Raw genomic sequence first — 17,906 nt, forward strand, 5'->3', positions numbered from 1 at the left:
TTTAGTAGACTGTACTTATTTGCATGTTTGACAATTGTGCACCATGTCACTTACAAGCACACAACCATATTTTGAAAATAAATTCACTGGCTTGCAACAGAGAGAGTGTGGCACATGCGCACATACAGACCCATCTATATTCATTGCTAGAGTGAGGGAGTAATATGCAATATTACTGCAGTATACCGTAATATTACTGTATATTATTGTGCCCAACAACCCAATAGACAATAATAATAACAATCCAATAATAAAAACCCAGCACAACCCAATAATATGCCTAACAACCCAATCCTACCTAAATCCTCATGTGGTGACGCATGAGGTAACGCATGGAGCAGCACAGCTACTGCTCCATCGCATGGGGGATTTTTAGCATGTTGTGGTCTCCTTGGGGTAAGGGGTCATTTGTCCCTTGGCCCTGGGATAAGTCCCAGCAGCTGCTATGGGTCACCTGCACCAGAGAAAATAAAAAGAAAACCATCTTTCATGAGTGGGACTCTGCTCAAGGTTATTTGGATCCAACCCAATGTATATGTCCATTCCTAGTGCAAATTTGATCTCAGTCACAAACTCACTAAGTAAAACACTCACTCTTTGCTTCAGCATAGGGATATTAATAGTGGCTTACCTTACAGGTAAGAACTGAAATCCTGTGGAACGGATTACTGAGATGATGGGCGCAATCCTAACCCCTTATGTCAGTGCTTTCCAGCACTGACATAAGGGCAATACAGCTCTGAGTAAGGGAACAAGCATTCCCTTACTTTGAGGAGGCTGCCGTGAGTGACACCCAACTGCAGGATGCAGTACACGTCCCATTGGCACCGCTGTGCCAGTGCTGGAAAGCACTGACATAAGGGGTTAGGATTGCACCCGATGTCTATGAAATACTTTGAATACTTGAAATGTGATGTAAGAATGCTACATATGATTATTATGAAAAGGGACAGGAGACTTTTTATCGCTCATCTATATGAATGAGCCAAAATCAATTGCAACAATATCTGCCAGGGCACAAAGACAATTGCATTTAACTTGGCAAATGTATTTCCCATTAACATCTCTGAAAAAATAAAATGCGTGTTAATTTAAATTTAGCACTCCAACATGCCAAAATGGAAGGGCACAGAAAGACCCAGCTAGCCACAAAATGCATACAAAGGGCACCTTCATGTTATTAGTGTCAGTTACAGCACATAACTATTATAAGCTGTCAAATGCATGGTAGACGGGTGAACACACAATGTTAATTTTCCCCCCTCACGTCATTCATACAGGCTTATTATAGGTAAGAATACAGGATCTAATGTTTCCATTCTTCTGTAATATTGTGTTTCAGTGACTCCTGGCATGAATAGGCTGATATATAAATTTTTAACTCATGATGATTTTGTAATGACATTAGTCATTGTAATGACATTTGAGGAATCTTTATGCTCTCCATGCTAGCAGCACATGAGTTCTAACACATGCTGTTTCTATTCCAACAAATGTTGAAATATAATTTAACAGTTGGCGTTGGACCAATGCACACGCCCTGCCAAAATGTACATGTGTTTGTACTCTAGAAATAGGTGTTTGATCATATATAATGTTCAAACACCTATTTCTAAAGTGTGCATGCACACACACTCTATCTCACTCACACTTTGACTTCATTACAGTTGCCTCAAAATGTAAAGAAAATGAAAACATAAATTTTGTTTTAGTAACATCCATGTGATTACTAGATATTCTTGGCAAAATGCATTCCTGTCCAGTTTTGGTCACTTATATTGTTTTTAATTTTAATTATGTGTAGAGTATGAAGACTCAACAAGACCCAAAGGCAGGGGATCAGTGACCATATCTTCTGTAGTAATTTTTTTTAATGGCAAATGCAACTGTGGGCCAACAATTCCCATGGGGTGTGTGTGTGTGTTAAACCTTTCCACCTGTTTTCCCAATTGAAATCACTGGAAGCTACATTGCCTGTTAAAAGAAAGCTATAGCAATGCAAATCATCAATTTCCAACTATCTTGATTAGCTGCATCCTGATTCAGCATGTGACAGCTAGTGTTTTCTAGTGTTACATCTCAAAGTGTTTTTTGCACACTGGTGAAGCTTCATATATTACTGCAGGGGTGCATGCGCTGCTTCCCCATGGCTTCTTCTGAAGTAGCCATGGTAATGGTTAGAATCCCAGGAGTACTTGAGCACCCTGACCAGGACAGATCAGCTCCCATGATACTGCAGAAATGCATGAATAAATCTGGAAAAAGATCACTTGATCCCCACAGGGATGACAGAGCAAAATCTGAAAATTGGACACAGTATTTCTGGAAACTGTTCTGGGACTATTAAAGCTCAAGAAATGATTCAAACAAAAAACTTTTTTTAACCTTATCTCTATGGCATCAGCTTTGCATAAATCAGCAGCAAAATTATGAGACTTTGCAAAACTGAAAGGAGGTTCTCTGCTTCACAGTCACCTATTTATTTGCATTAAAATGTGGATGGAGCTTGGAAATGCATATTGTGCAAATTCCTCCTTCCCACATGACTGACAGTTGTTTTCTACAGCTTATAAATTTTCCCCTCCACTGAGCTAGCGCTGGCTGGAGGCCTGCTGAACGCAGCCCAGAGCTCCTTGATCTGGGTGGTGGAGGGGTGAGTGGGGGCAGTTTCGGGGCAGGGGGAGGAATCAGGGCAGGAGGGGGTGGGACCAGCAGAGCTCTGTTCTGTTGGATCCAGAGTCCTCCTGGGCTCCTGGCCGGACACAAGGCTGCTGTATCTGTGCCAACTAAATAGCAAGCACAGTTGTGTAGCCCCATTGCGGGGCCTTCTCCATTACCCCGGGGGAGGGGGATAAATGTCCCCTTCCACTGAGGAGCTGCCAATAGCTGCCTGGCAGTCACTGGATGCAACAGCCATTTTGGCACTGCTTCTCTCTGGGCAGCTTAGGATTGGGCTGCCCATTAGCCACATTAAAAGCTCAAAGTGAAACGGGCAGAACATGAAAAAGATTCATGATATCTACATGATATCCAACCCTTTCAGAACGAGAAAATTTGCTCTTACTCACACCATATACCAGGTCATGACATCTCAGTTGTGATGTAACATCTTAAAATATATAACTGTTGTCACAGATGCTATGGGATTGAGCGTTCACATAACAGTTTTTTAAGAGCTGTGTTCAGGATTCGGGGTGAAAATGGGTACAATAATTATGTGTAGGCAAATGTTTACTAATAAAAACACTAGGATGCTTGCAAAAATAGGAATACTTTGTTTTTGAGAGTTCGTATCCCAACCTTGTAATTGTAGGGCTTGTTGAAGGATTAATTTTATCAAAGCGTTCTATGATGTTCTATTTTTTTTTAATATGTTTCATTTATCAACCTTTCCTTAGCTTTTTCTGGTCATTTACTTTACAGAGTTATCCTTTTAGATTATAAATTTATTAAGCAAATAAAATTATGTGTCTTTCTGGAACACATTCTTTCTGAGTCTCAGCAACTGGCATGAGTGTATATATATATTGGGAATGGTGTGTTGTGATTGGCTACACCATGAAGTCTGTATTGTATGCTCCGTGGGCAGGGATGAGGATGGAGAGCGATGCAATTGTTTGGTCTTTTCCCCCTCTTGATGTTCCCTATGGTATTCCTCTTCCCTACACCAGCTCAGTTGTTGGTTCAGTGTTTTTCTGACACTGACAGTGTGTTTGAAGAGAGGTTAGATTAAGGTATGCGGTGTATGTTGACTTCTCATTGTCCTTCCCATGTTACACCCCAATCTCCTCGCTGTGTTGGCCTCTCTGCTGGTGGAGTAGCATCCAAGCTATATCAAGACTGAGTTGTGCTGGAGTAAATCTGTTGTGCATCTGTTAGTGGGCAGACTTCTGAACTGGCTTAGCTGCCATTAAGCCAGCATGCATGGACGTATGCTGGCATGTCTTGAGGACAGGATTGGGCTGTTAGTCACCTTAGAAGTGAAAGGTGGGGTTTAAAAATAAGACATAAATAAATGTTGGGGAGGGGGCAAGCTTCTACAGACTTGCTTCCCAATCTGTCCTTTAACAGGAATAATAACATCCCCCCTTTATTAATTGATAAAATTGATGGTGGTGAGAAAGAGTGATCTCTAGCCAATAGTTCTTTATTTTGTTACATTTGAGTAGTCTTAGTGCATTTCATTTTTTTGAAATGAATTGCAGAGAGGTTCAATTGATTGCTCAACCAGGAACTCATTCATTTGTCTTGAGCAAGTTGCTCGTTTCTCAAAGAATGTTGACAACTTACCTCACAGAGTTTTGCATTCAAAGAAATGTCACAAAACGTTTAGTGCATTAGAAATAACATGGGGAAAGCTTGCTTTAACAAGTGTGAGAACATCTGGTTCCAGTCATTTGATACTGATGAAAAAATCTTTGTCTTTTTGATTGGAATTCATAAACATTTCATTTTACTATAATGACTTGCCTGTTATTTAAAAGTGTGTGTGATGGATGTGTAGCGCACAGCTGTTCATTTTCTTTCCCCTCACTGTGTTCTGATTGCCTAAGTTCACATGTTTTATTTCTTCATGTGACCTCATGTTTTAGGCAGGACAGGATTGCCCACTTTTGGAAAAGCCAATTGAATGGACTATCATGCCCTACTGTTTTCAATGGGACCTAAGCACTCACAACAAGATGGAGGACTGCAGTGCAGCCTTTGTGACCTCAAAGTGATGCAATAAATGACCCACAAGCAATTTTAATTAGCAGAGCTTGAAAGAAAGAAAGAAAGAAAGAAAGAAAGAAAGAAAGAAAGAAAGAAAGAAAGAAAGAAAGAAAGAAAGAAAGAAAGAAAGAGGACCAAATAGACTGTTGAACCCTTCTCAAAAATTCTCTTCATCTATACTGAAAAATATAAGGAAAAGCCTAGGCTTTACAAAATCATTTGGGAAAATCATATAAGGAAAAGCCTAATCATTACAAAAAGCAAAGCACCCAAAACAATTACTCAGACAATGTATTATAGGATTTTTAAGGAATTAAAGCATGAGCAATATTGTAAAATTACATAAACATTCTTTTATGTCCTAATTCTGTATTACAGGATAAGAGAAGTATCTGCCTTAACCTCAAGTTTATATAAAAGAGAAGATAGATCATATCCAAGAGAAAGTGGCTCATGAGTGCCTTTTAGTGAGAAAGGCTGCTTGAATTCATTTCAAAAGCTGAAGCTTGAAATACTTAAATACACCAGTAGGAATTAGTGTATCTTAAAAAGGAATTTTCATGCAACTTAGACACTTTCTTCAATTAAGCAAAATATGTTGCCTGCTTATATTGTATTGATAGAAATGATCAAACGCTATTGTTTTTTTCTTCACCTGCAGAACACTTAAAATACTGTGCAGACAAACAGTTCTGGCTGGGATTAAGAAGAAATCACATGTGCACCATTAGAATCACATGTGCACCATTCACAGCCCAATCCTGAGCTGTCTGGAGGGTGGGGCTGCTGCAGTGCCAAAAACGGCTGCCACGGAATGTAGAGTGCTCCAGGCAGCCGCTGCCACCTCCTTGGGAGAAGGGGACTTTGTTCCCTTCCCCCGAGTAAGTGAAGTAGCCCCACAATGGCAGTTCTTGAACTAGCGCAGAATCAAAAAGTCCCATGTCAGGCCACACAGCCTGAACTCCACCGGTCCTGCCCCCTTGCGTCCCGCTTCCTACCCCGCCATGCCTCCTCCCCGCCCTCCACCTACCCTTCCCCCACCTCCTCCAGCTCCTCCCACACCCCCACTCACCTCTCCATCACCCAGTGGTCTGGGCGATTGCTGGGCAGCAGAACATGGGCCCAGCGCCAGAGCTGGCCCATGTGGGCTCATCCTGGGTTAGCTCCGGCACTGGGTCCTTGGTAAGGACTTGCAAACGTGCCTTGCGGCACATTAGCAACAGTGTGCACAGGCAATAAGCTGGAGAACAGGGCTCAGGATTAGGCCCTCAGTCCCTTGACCTTGGTATGCTTCTACTCCAGTGTCTGGCACTACCTGTGCCAGATAAAAGGGGGTTTAAATATGTTTCTGCACTTTAAGAATCTGACTTTAGCTTCACTTTTCTGTAAGGGATCAATGCATTTGATATAAGAAATTTAATTTCATTTTTATCACAAAACAAACTGCTGATTAAGGAAAGTATAAAAGACTAGGGGAAAATATCCTCCAAAAAATAATTCCCCTCATATTCTTTCACCAGCACAGCACATTATTTTAAGTGATGAAAGCAAGGTTTACATAATGTCACTGTAGCTCAAAAACAGCAAAATGATAAAAAACAGAATCGCCATTATAACAGTTGGATTCTGGGCTTTGTAGCGCACTGGCAACAGGCCAGGGGTCAGGATCTCAGCACTGTGAAAGGGGCATTACGTGGCTCCAAATATGGAATCCCACTTAGCACCCTGCTTTGATGTCAGGGGGAGCCTAAGGGGATCCGCTGGCCCCCCCCAGTGCACACCTCACCCACTGCTTGGAACTTGAAGGCTCACCCTAAATTCCCCCCTCTTTTTTCCTGCCATTGCTCCTCCTTGCTCACCTGACTATTTAAAGAAGCATCTGGACAAGAAAGGAAAGGGGAGCACAGCAGCAATTCCAGACAACTGCCAGCCAACTCCGTCTTACCTTTACTTTTTGTGCTCCCACTTACTTCCACCTGGCCACGTTCAAACAAACTGGCTGTGCAGAGCATGCTGGGAGCAGAGTCATCTTTGTCTCCCAGAACATTTCAGTTAGACAATTTTTTGAACATGGCCAGGTGGAGGAAAGTGGGAGGTAGTGAGGGTAAAGGTAAGAAGGAGCTCTGTCTCTTCTTTTTCTACCCACCTGACCCTGAGTGGGGAGGGGGGCTGTTTTTTTCTCACTGCTGCTACTGTGCTTGCTTGCAGCAGCAGTGGCACTGGTGGAAGAGGTGGGTTTCGGGCACCCCAATCGGCCTGTCACTTGTTGTCAGAGCAAGAGCAGGATTGAGCAAGAGAACAGGAGAGCGAGAGAGTGGGATGGTGACACCCCTTGTCAGTTTGCCATCTCCTTCCGTTTGTTGCCCAGAGTGTCTTCTTCAGTCCACCTTGTGAATGAGTTGACCCTGCTTGAAGTGGCAGAAAACATTTGTGCTACAAAGCTTGTCCTAGGAGCTATAAAGGTGCTATTTTGGGATGGGATGGGATGGCAATGAGCTGCTGATACTGCTTTCCAAGTGACCTTCCACCTGAGAAGTATTTCTCTGCACTATATCTCTGTATCTCCACCAACATTTCACATAGTTGAGCATACTGATGAAACACAATGATTATCTCACTCAAGAGACTAGGAATATTGAGAGGCTCCATGAGCTAAGAAATGTAAAGAACTGGAGAATGGGAGAGAAAATCCTTTCCAAAAGTATGAACAACTTCTTATGTTCAGCTTGATCAGAAATGCAGGTATAACTACCTGAATGACAAATCAATCCAATGAAATATGCAAGCCAGTATGAGATAAATATCTCACAAGTAGCAGAGATACTTACAGACTCTTTTTTGTTCATACTTCTGCTGTGAGAACGAGAATGTGAAATGGTACTGAAAAAGGACTCTTTCTTGCTTGTAGACAAGGGAGGAGACCCCGTGTATTCACGACCTCCAGACAAACTTTCGATGCTTGGAGAAGAGCTGACATTTTTTGAACTTTGCCCTGCAAAGCAAACAGAGGGAATAAAAAAAAGATCAATGGAAAACATTATCATCAAAAAGCTGTCTGAAGTGTGACTTTCATAAGCAGATCAACACACTGAGATTTGGTAACATTAAAGTAAATCTGTCCACACACTTTAGGAGATATGAAATGGTACTATGAGACAGAAAGAACTGTATAGAGCTGGATCTCTGCAAAGCCCTTTCTTCTGCAGAGAACCACAAATTAAACACAGAAACAAGTTCCATGTAAAAAACACAGATTTTGCACTGTGAAAAACTTACAATCAATACTCAGTTTATGCACTGCAATGTTAAAACAAATTGCTTTTTTCCTTTGGCTATTTTCAAATCAAGGGTTTTCATATTTGCTGAACTGGGAATTTGAAGGCAAAGAGTAAAGCGTTGGTAGGAACAGAAGATCTGGTAAAGCAAAGAGCAAAGCAGACATATCTAGATATGATAATATGCCCTAGCATCCCTTCCAGGTTATTCCTGTTCTTACAGTCTATGACACTAAGGAATAGGTACTTAGTTTCAGGAATTAAAATCTTGTGTCATGTAAAAAACAACCTGTGCATAAATTGGTGTTCACAAAGATCTTTAGGGACTACGACTCAGACAAATGGATCTAAGTAAGAGAAAGAGACGAACAGCTTTACATTGGTTCGCTGGTGTAACGCAGAACTTCAGACACTGAAGTGAATCTCCACACAGTCATAAATCCACCTTGGTGATCTTTGGCAATACTTCCCTGCTACAGAATGTGCACACATGCAATCTGTCACTAATCTTTACTTTCCGTATGAAGATAATAAGTCCCTTACAGTGAGTTATAGCCTAATAGCTCAATCTCACATATGTCTACTCAGAAGTAGGTTGCATTGAGTTCAATAGGCTTACTCCCAGGTAAGAATGTATAGGATTGCAGCCTAAGAATGAAAGTTTATCTGGGAGTAAGCCCCACTACACACAATGGAACATTTCTGAATAGACATGCAAAGGACTACACTGTAAGTTTAGGTAATTGTGATAAATAAGGATGTCAGCCATTACCAAGCCTGACTGATTTTAATGAAACTTAACGGCAAAACTCTTAGTCATGACTGACTACTTTTAGGTTATAACCTACTATAACAGTATTTCTCAATATGTGTCCCCTGCTGTACTACTTCTCATGGTTCACCTATTGAAAGTACTACCTGCAGTAACTGGTGACGGTGATGATGTCATTGCAGTTCCTTCCGGATTGGGAGGGCAGATGCAATGCAGCAAACACCTGTAAGAGGCTCAGGGCAGATGAGAGGGCTGTTTTGAGCATGCAAAAAGCGCATGCTGGAGCTCTGTCTGCCGAGCAGAGCTTCCTACTGCTGCTTGCAGCATTGTTTTGCTGTCTCACAGCAAGGCTGTGGGGGTCTGGGTGTCCTGCGTGTATCACCTGACATCACCTCAAGTACCACTGGTGATATAAGTATCACTGGTTGAGAAACGCTGTACTATAAGATTTACTGTGTTCATGTATGCAAAATTATTTCAGCAGTTGGGAAAAAGTTTGTCAAACTACTGTTTGACACACCCCGCAGGAGTAAAACCAGCTAATGGGGTGAGCTGACCTGCAGAAAGATCTCTTTTTCCACCCTGATGTTCCACCTGATGTACAATACAAACCACCCCATCGCTACCACCACATGATACTATTATTAGCCAGATCCTAACCCTACTCCCGGGTGACCCAGTGCAGCCTCTGGCTGTTTGGATCTGTGCCACCTCTTTAGGTGGTGCAGATTCGAGTGGCCTCACAAGGGCTGCTGTCACATTGCCCGGGGCAAGGGGAATCAATTTCCTTTAACCTGGGCTGAGCCACAGCCAGCCCCAACCTTGCGCTGGATATGGGGAAGACCAACTGCCTATTCTAGCACAGGTTAGAATTGGGCTATAACTCTCATATGTCATAAAGACGCGGATACAAAATAAGTTGTTGCAGATCACCATACATCACTGAACGAATATGCAAATTTTCCAATAATAGAGAATAAAAGGTATAAAATTCTTAGATGAGAATGATGGTAGTAGTATCAAGAGCTAGAGTTTCTGGTCTGACTGAGCTGGCAATGGTGGGGATAGCCTTTGCTAGATCTCTCTGCCTGAACTAAAGGTTGTTCATAGAAACAGGGGAGACTAAAGGGGAAGGCTAGCGGTAGGGAGGAAAATACACTTCCTTCTTCGGCCCTCCCCTAATTATGTACAGTGAACCCTTGACTTAACGGATGTTGATTTAACAGGCTTCAGAAACAACAGATGTTTTCTGCTTCATTAAAAACTAATCATTTACGTTTTGTGCCTGTGTGTCTCCATAGACCAATTTAAGAGTTTTTCAGCATTAATGGATACCCCTTCCCTTTATTAGTCAATTAAAAATGTCCCATGCATGTTGTGGGGTCCCCATTGTACTGACCTCTCAACTCAGTATTTATTTTATTTTGCTTGATGCACTTCCAGCCATGACATCACTTCTGGTAGGTCCCGGACAGATTGTCATTCTAAAAAGTGGGTCCCAGTGTTAAAAGTTTGAGAACCACTGCCTTAACTCAAAACAGGTCAACGAGACATACTGGGTGGGGGGGAGTGACACCCTAGTGACCAAAATTCTGGAAATCGTGGCTTTTAGGAATAATACCATCATGTTATATACCATTTGATGCAGAATTTCATCCATTGCTTGTGGGGAAATATTCACTGCATTTATTTTCAGACCATTATTATTATTCATTTCAAATCATGACTATTACTATCCCTCAGTCTTACCTATTTTACAAAATATTGCATTGTGATCATGAGCCAGAACAGATAGAATATTAGGGCACAATCCACTGGAACAGGCAAGCCAAGCCATAAGCGGCTCAGCCAGAGGCAAGGGGAAACTTTTCCCCTTATCGCTGGGTAAGGGCCGCTGGCCCCTATGGGTCTCCTCAGACTTGCGCCACCTCTTGAGGTGGCAAAAGTCCGAGGAGAGCGGAGTGGCTTGGAGCCGCTCCGTTCTCCCCGGGGAACGGGGGTTGGGATCTGGCATAACTGTTGGATCCCAGCCCTGCCTCCCACCCACCTGCCCCTGGGGCTGCCCAACACCCATCCTCCCCAAGCCCAGGAATGCCTCCCCCCAGGTACCTTTTCTCCTTGCGTCGGCCCAGCCTGGCTGATGCAAGAGTTGAAGAGGAAGCCGGTATGGAGGCCTCCTCTTGTGTTAGCCTCTGCAGGCCGGCGCTTCTTGGAGTGCCGGCCTGGCTTCCTTTCGAGAAGGTGCAAATGTGCCTTACAGCATGTTTGCGACCCTCCTAGACAGGCACAAGGGACTTGCATCAGCCCAAGGGTGCCTCTGGATTGCGCCCTTAAACTCAGAAAATTCAGGCTTAGATTTTCACTCAATCAAGACGGTTTGAGGTTGAGCTCAGGCCAGTCACCTCCTTCAGTCTAACCTACTTTTATCTGTTACAATCAGAATAAAATTGTAGGAAAGAAAAATGGGTACAATTTTCTATTTTAAAAAAATTACACACTCACACACTAAGAAGCTGTATGTCTGCTAGGAGTGCAAAGTCTACATAATGTTTAATTGCACGTACACTAATTTAATGTGACAGAAAATTATCCAACTATACACAATGACCTTCAACAGTATAAAATCCAAGAAGTGCTGAGCTTTGAAGACTGTAAACTAAAGATGCTAAAAGCATTAGAAAGAAAAGAGAAGAGGAATCTTCACAGGAAGGGAAAGGTTTTTGCAGTGTTGCAGGGAGAAGCAGCAACACTGGGCAAGCATGGAAAACAAACAAGTTCAAAGCATTCAGTCTTTGCTCCAAAATTGGTAATGATTTAGGTCCCAATCCTATCCAATTTTCCAGGACTGGTGCCGCTGTGTCAGTGGGGTGAGCGCTGCATCCTGTGGTGGAGGGACAGTCACTGGCAACTTTTCAAGGCGTGGGTACATGTACTCCCATAAGACGGTGCTGCATTGTAGCTACACCAGAGCTGGAAAGCTGGATAGGATTGGGCCCTTAATTTAGTTATTAACTCCTAATTTTAAAAAAAACAAAACACCCCAAACCACACACATCTGGAAGAAAACTGTCTCCAAGGCAACAAAATGACAAATCACCTATCACAAAGTCAACATATCACAAAGTAAAAAAAACAAAAAAAAAACCAATCTTGGAGGAGATTACATAGCAAATTTCATCTTCCGTGACAGACCTTTGGTTTTTAAACATCATCCCAAGTGTTGGTTAATTATGAAAACTGGTCTATACTGCACCAAAGAGATTTAATAACAGACGGTCAGCTGGCAGCTACAAGGCTGATCAAGCAGAGACTAGAGATTGCCCGTTTGCACGGCTAAGATTTTAGTAATGTGAACAAGTGTCTCAGAGGGACTTTTTTCAAAATGTGTTTGCATATTTGCAGGTCAAACAGAACATTCCTAAAGCCTGTTAGATAGGGTTACTCACAACTCAGTTCTTCATAATTTGGCTTTTTAGTTCAAAAGTTAAATCAATCATTAAAAGATTTGCTGCAATATTTGCCTAGTTTGTTGAGAAAATCTACTAAAAAGTTACAGTAGAAAGATTAATTGTATGGGAGGTTTCATTGTTTTGCACTTGGAGAATATGGTCAATGTGACACTATCTACAAACGAAGTGGCAAAGTAGCCTATCTGCAGGAAGAGGGAGATGGCAGCCAGAAGAAACACAAAATCTGAAAAAAACTGTTCAAACCATCTCTAAATTTTCATCTTTGCTTAAAACATTGAACAAATGCACAACTCAAATGATCAAACGTGCTTGCTTTTGCCATTGCTCTAATGGGAAATAGCTGTATAGGTTTTGTTTCTGCACTTAAGGAAAATGAAGAGCTGACCTACCTATTTAGAAACTTTCATATGATAACTGTTGCCTAGTTGCCTATATTAACTCCCCTACAGAACCCCTGCTAACTGGGTAAAGAAGGTCTTTTTAGGCTATGGTTCTCTTATATGTTCCAGGAGGAGAGCAGCTGTCCCTATTCATCCTAGCACAGCATCTGGGGCAGCCATTTTCAACCACTGTGCTGTGACTCATTGGTGTGCTACGAATGGTTTGCAGGTGTGCCGCAGGAGTTTGGAGGAGGGTCATTTATTAGTAGGGCCAGTGGGGGATGTGAACCCCCCACAAACAGCCTGGTGCCTTGTCAATGGTCAAAAAACTGATGGTGTGCATTGACAATTTTAGTACTTTGTCAGTGTGCCAGGGACGAAAAGGTTGAAAACCACTGTTCTGGGGAATGGAGAGAATTTCCAAAAATTGTGGATTGACTTTAATTACAGTTACTTCAAATCACTGGACTGATCTTTTCTCTGGAACTCAATACGAGGAAGAGGGACGAACGATGAAAAAACTGAAAGAGCAGAGATAGGCAGATTCATTTGATTGGCAGAAATAAGAAGGTGGCATAGTCCTGCTGCTGGAAGTACTATGAAGATGCAATGGAGATGAAGGAAACATCACAGTAAAGAAAAAAAATGAAATAAGAACCACCAATGGAATACATGGTGTAAGGTATGAAGAACACCAACACGCTGAACTTTCAGATTTGGAGAGTTAGCCCACAATACCCATCAAGGAAGCTCTGGGGTCTTGATTGCCAGGAAGCTGTGGCAAACCCTGTGCTTGCCTGATGATGCTTCCTGACTAAAGTTTAGGCACAATCCTTTTTGTCCAGGATCCAGTCCAGGACGCCACTCACACGGGTTGCCTGACACGGCTGAGATTCTGGTCAGCGGGCTTTTCCACGAGGGCAGTAGCAGCGACACAAGGCCTCCTCACCTCGCCAACAGGACTGGTCCCAAGGAGGCAAAAGGTGCAGGAGCCCCACCTCTTCCTCCTTGATTGCAGTCAGATCGCTCCCACTGGGATCGAGGGAGAAGCCTGGTTGGGTGACAGAAGTCTGGGGTGAATGTTCAGCTGCCATCAGCAAGCTCCAGAGAAGCAGAGGTGGCGACTGCTCACAAGATCAGGGACCTTGGAGGCTGTCAGGCCAGGCTTATGCATCCTGGTCAGGAAGAAGGGGTGGAGTCAAGGGGTGGAGATGCTCCATATAACCCCATGCTAGTTGGTGATGAGAGCAGAATGGATTTGGCTGGCTAGCAGGTTGGACACTGGCCACCAGTGGCCACCACCAATCCTGAACAAGGCTGCTGGCAGGGAGGAGGAACAGTGGGTGATGGAACCCCTCCCCCACCTATTTCTGAGGCTACCGGATCCCTTGACAGGTTGGGAGACTGGAGAGACTGGCCACATCCTTCTCTGATTCTAGAGGTGACCTCTCACGATGCCCCAGTATTGGTTGCCCGGGGGTTGCTGTCCCTCCTATGGCAACACCAACACTTTATATATTTTCTTTTACCCCATATAAGCAGGGCTAGGAGGGGAATTAAGGTTGGGCTGTTACCAGTCACAAGGCTGCGGAAGAAGACTCTAGAGAAACTAGAGAAAGGAACTTTGTCTAAACTTTATGCAGACAGGTTGAAAAGATTCCAGGTGTTATTGCTATTTGTGCCCAAGTTTCAGGGGTTTCTCTAAAGTCTAAACTGTGCCCCTTGATAATCCATAGCTGGCAATTTCCATAGTTGCATGGAGTTTTAAACCTAGCCTTTGAAGGTTTTTATGCATTTTAGGGTCTAGGTCTTGGATGGGAAATGGATAAGCAGGAAGCCAAAAGCACACAAAAAATGAAAGTGCTTCATAGTAATAATGAAAGTAAAATTGAACTAAAAAAGACCTTTGATTTTTCTCTAATATGAGATTCAAAAACCGATCAGTGGAAGAAATGTAGCTCCATTAAAGGAGAAAGACAGCACACATGCAGAAACACTGGATGGAAATTTGCAGAACATACTTTCGTTTCTTTTAAATAGAATGAACTGGAACTGTTGAATTGAAATGCACTTTTTCAGGTACAGGCTCTTCAAAAATTCTGTTGAGCTAACAACAGAATACATTTTGTTCAGAAGTCCTAAATTGCAGATTCTTATAGTTGGCCTAAATGGTATGCTTAACAAACCTCATGAATAAGCTATTACGAAAAGAATGAAACAGGAGAGCAAAAAAGCATGAAATTAGATAAGAGCCACACCAAGCATGTTCCAAAATGTGAAGTAGTAAAAGGAAATTCCTTTTTTTTTTTTTTAACAACAGTGCCACTTAGTGTATATCTCAAGTATGGCAAGCACTGGAAATGAAAAACACCTTAGATGAAACCACTGTGTGTCTGGGGTCCCCAATGACAATGATGCAGGCAAAAACATACCATAATACATACCAGTTGCTGTAGCAACTGTACCCTGGAGGACACTTAGATTCTGGACAGGAACCGACACTTGAGCATCACTGCCTGTAACTACATCTCCTAGTAAATAAAGTTGAAAACAGAAACAAAAACAACTGTATTTACAGCGGCTGAAATAAGTAAACTCTTCCAAAAGATGTGTTTCTTTTGAACATGTAATTTTGGAATGCAAGGAAACATGGATGCCAAAGAGCCTTCTCTTGAGATATTTTCAATACCCTTTTTAGGATAATTCATTCCACCATAGCACTCTTCCCAGTAGGAGGTGCTGACATCTCCTAGGTTTCTTTAGAGACTATGAGCTCTTTTGGGACAGGAAACCATCTTTTAATATGTGGTCAATATGTGACACCAGCACAATCAACCTAACACCGAGGAATAAAATAAAATCATCTAATTTTCATTTTTAGTTTTATCACATATTTTGGATAATTGTTCCTTGCTTTTATTTTATTTAGCGTGTCTTTCCTGGCATTGTTCTGTTTTCCTTTTCTCAGTGTTCCCGACATATGGGGGCAGAGGGTATAGCTCACTGGTAGAGAACAAGCTTTGCATACGAGTCCAATCTCTGACATCTCCAGGTAGGGATGGAAAATATTTCTTTCTGGAACCATGGACAGCTACTGTCAGCACAGAAAATACTACGAGAGATGCACCCGTTAGTCTGGTTCACAGCACAATCTCAGGTAGTGCTTGCGCTGGCACAAACTGGTGCAAACATGCCATAAAGCACGTTTGCATTGACTCATGTGTAAGCAGTGCCAGTGGAAAGGTCTGTGCCATCCCACCGACACTGCATCCGGACACCCGGCCCCTGGCAGAGATAACAGTTTTGCTAAGTGGCGAAGGGGCGGGTAAAATGGAGGCGGGGAGGGGGCGTTTCTGGGTAGGGTAGGACAGAACAGGGGTGGGACAGGTCTGGGAGGGTGGGATTGACAGAGGAGGCCATTGGACAGGCTGGGGCTTTAGCTAGGGTAAGGGGAGAAATATCCTTTACCCTGAATAGACCTCCAGTTTCCTCTTTAGCTATGCTGGATAACAGCGGAGGCCATGAGAGGCCAGCGCAGGTTAGGATTGGGCTGCCTGTTTCATATATTCTTAATGATTCAGTATATTTTATTCATTTTCTCATAAACAGAACATTTTCTCTCACACAAACAGAACAATATGGAAGCAGTGCAAAATTTCTGCCCCATGCACACTTCATGCTGACATACATGCATTCACATAAGTATCTGTAAGACTGGAGGTCTCTGGTTCTGGCTGGTTGTTATATGGTCTTATTATAACCCTCCCTTTTTCGTGTGATAAACTGAAGGTAAATCAAAGCCAGAATATAAATCTAGTAATTACCTACATTTACAATAGTGTCCAGCAGACCCTTGCCATGAATGGGCCCATAATTGCCATGATTTCAAAGGTCTGGCCAGTTTCCATGTCCATTTACAAACCTCTGTTTTCGTGTCAGCAAACTAGCAGACCCAGTTTCAGCTACATTCCATTCCTTTGTCTGAAATTGTCACTTTTTTTTTCCTTGCTGTGCCTTCTCCCAAACCATGTCAGAATGTATTTTGTGACTTTTATTTTTCTGCTTTCCTTTCATGGAATTCCCCCAGTTGAAATGCTAACCTTCTGTTGCTAGGCAGATGTTCTATCCCAATTAGCTTTCCACAGGCCTCGTTCTCTTGCCTTCATGCACAATAATTTTTGATCATCCTTTATTCCTAACTTGACAACCTTTTCATTAAAGGGTGGGACTCAGGAGATCAAAAAAAGATTTGCAGATCCCATTTTGAGTTGAAGTTTTCCTCTCATGGCGTTAAAATTCCTTGTTTCTGTTTTCTGTGCTCTCTCAGAGAACATGAATTTGGACCTAATGGAGATAGGTGGCTAACCTTCTAGATTATGGCAATAGCTTTGAAAAAATGGACATGAAATGCACAGGCTCTTGCAGCTATGCAAGCATGAATCTCATCTCATTTACAAACGAGGATGAAACCTGCTTTTCAGCCAGATCTTTTAAAAATTAATACTTTAAAAGGTTATCGCATTTTTTTTCATGAGAGCTAACATAAAGCAACTCATAATTAAGCAATAACAATATCACAGTGGAATAACCAGCACACTATTGTGCTCTCCAAAAATGCACCAAACACATACAGAAAACACCACTGCAAAGAAAACAAAACAGAAACAAAAACAAACCCTCCAAGATACAGTCAAAGGTTGGTAGTCAGAAACCAGAGTGAGGTCTCCCAAAGATCTTCCCAGTAGATCTTTGGGAGACCTCACTCTGAAAGAGCCACATTTTGAACTGGCATCTGAACAAGCATGGGCATTAACCCAGATAGGTCTGCCCAGGAGTAAAGAATTCCAAAGACCTGGAGACATCAGGCCCTGCTCCTGGTGGATGCCAATCTCACCTGTGAAGTAAGGTACCTAGAGCAGGGTCTCAGATACTGAATGGAACATGCAAAAAGGCAGATAAGTAGCCCCAGGCTGAAATACCTTCTTTTCCCTTATGTATGAGTGCTATATGATTCCTAATTTCCTTTAAAAAAAAAAAAAAGGCCACCCTCATTGTTCTATTTCACAGCATTACTGCGCCTGTGGATTTAGACTCCTTATGACCATCCATGCTCAAATGAGCTGTTGTACTCATGTTACTGACAAAGACATGCATTTTGGATTCTTATAAGATAATTTATAAATGCAAACAGAACTTAAAAGTTATATGAAGAGCAAAACATGCATCACTCTTTAATCTGTGGTCAGAAAAAATCCAGTTGCTTTCCTCTTAAAAGAGGAAATACATTATCTATAAG

At 42.4% G+C, this 17,906-nt stretch overlaps 1 protein-coding gene across 4 annotated transcripts in view; it reads right to left on the reverse strand.

The window, feature by feature from the left end:
• The window catches only part of TBC1D5 (TBC1 domain family member 5), a 354,766-nt gene that overhangs the window by 26,601 nt on the left and 310,259 nt on the right, over positions 1–17,906 (reverse strand). For 3 of the 4 annotated variants that reach the window (XM_066628542.1, XM_066628540.1, XM_066628541.1), the window contains 2 exons: positions 15,055–15,141; positions 7,542–7,705 (listed from right to left, as the gene is read on the reverse strand). In XM_066628542.1, coding sequence (XP_066484639.1) covers positions 7,542–7,705; positions 15,055–15,141 — 251 coding nt within the window. The remainder of the gene's footprint in view (positions 1–7,541; positions 7,706–15,054; positions 15,142–17,906) is intronic. The other variant, XM_066628543.1, reaches the window with a different exon arrangement.

Source organism: Tiliqua scincoides, chromosome 5 (assembly GCF_035046505.1).
Source record: "Tiliqua scincoides isolate rTilSci1 chromosome 5, rTilSci1.hap2, whole genome shotgun sequence".
NCBI classification, from domain to species: Eukaryota; Metazoa; Chordata; class Lepidosauria; order Squamata; family Scincidae; genus Tiliqua; species Tiliqua scincoides.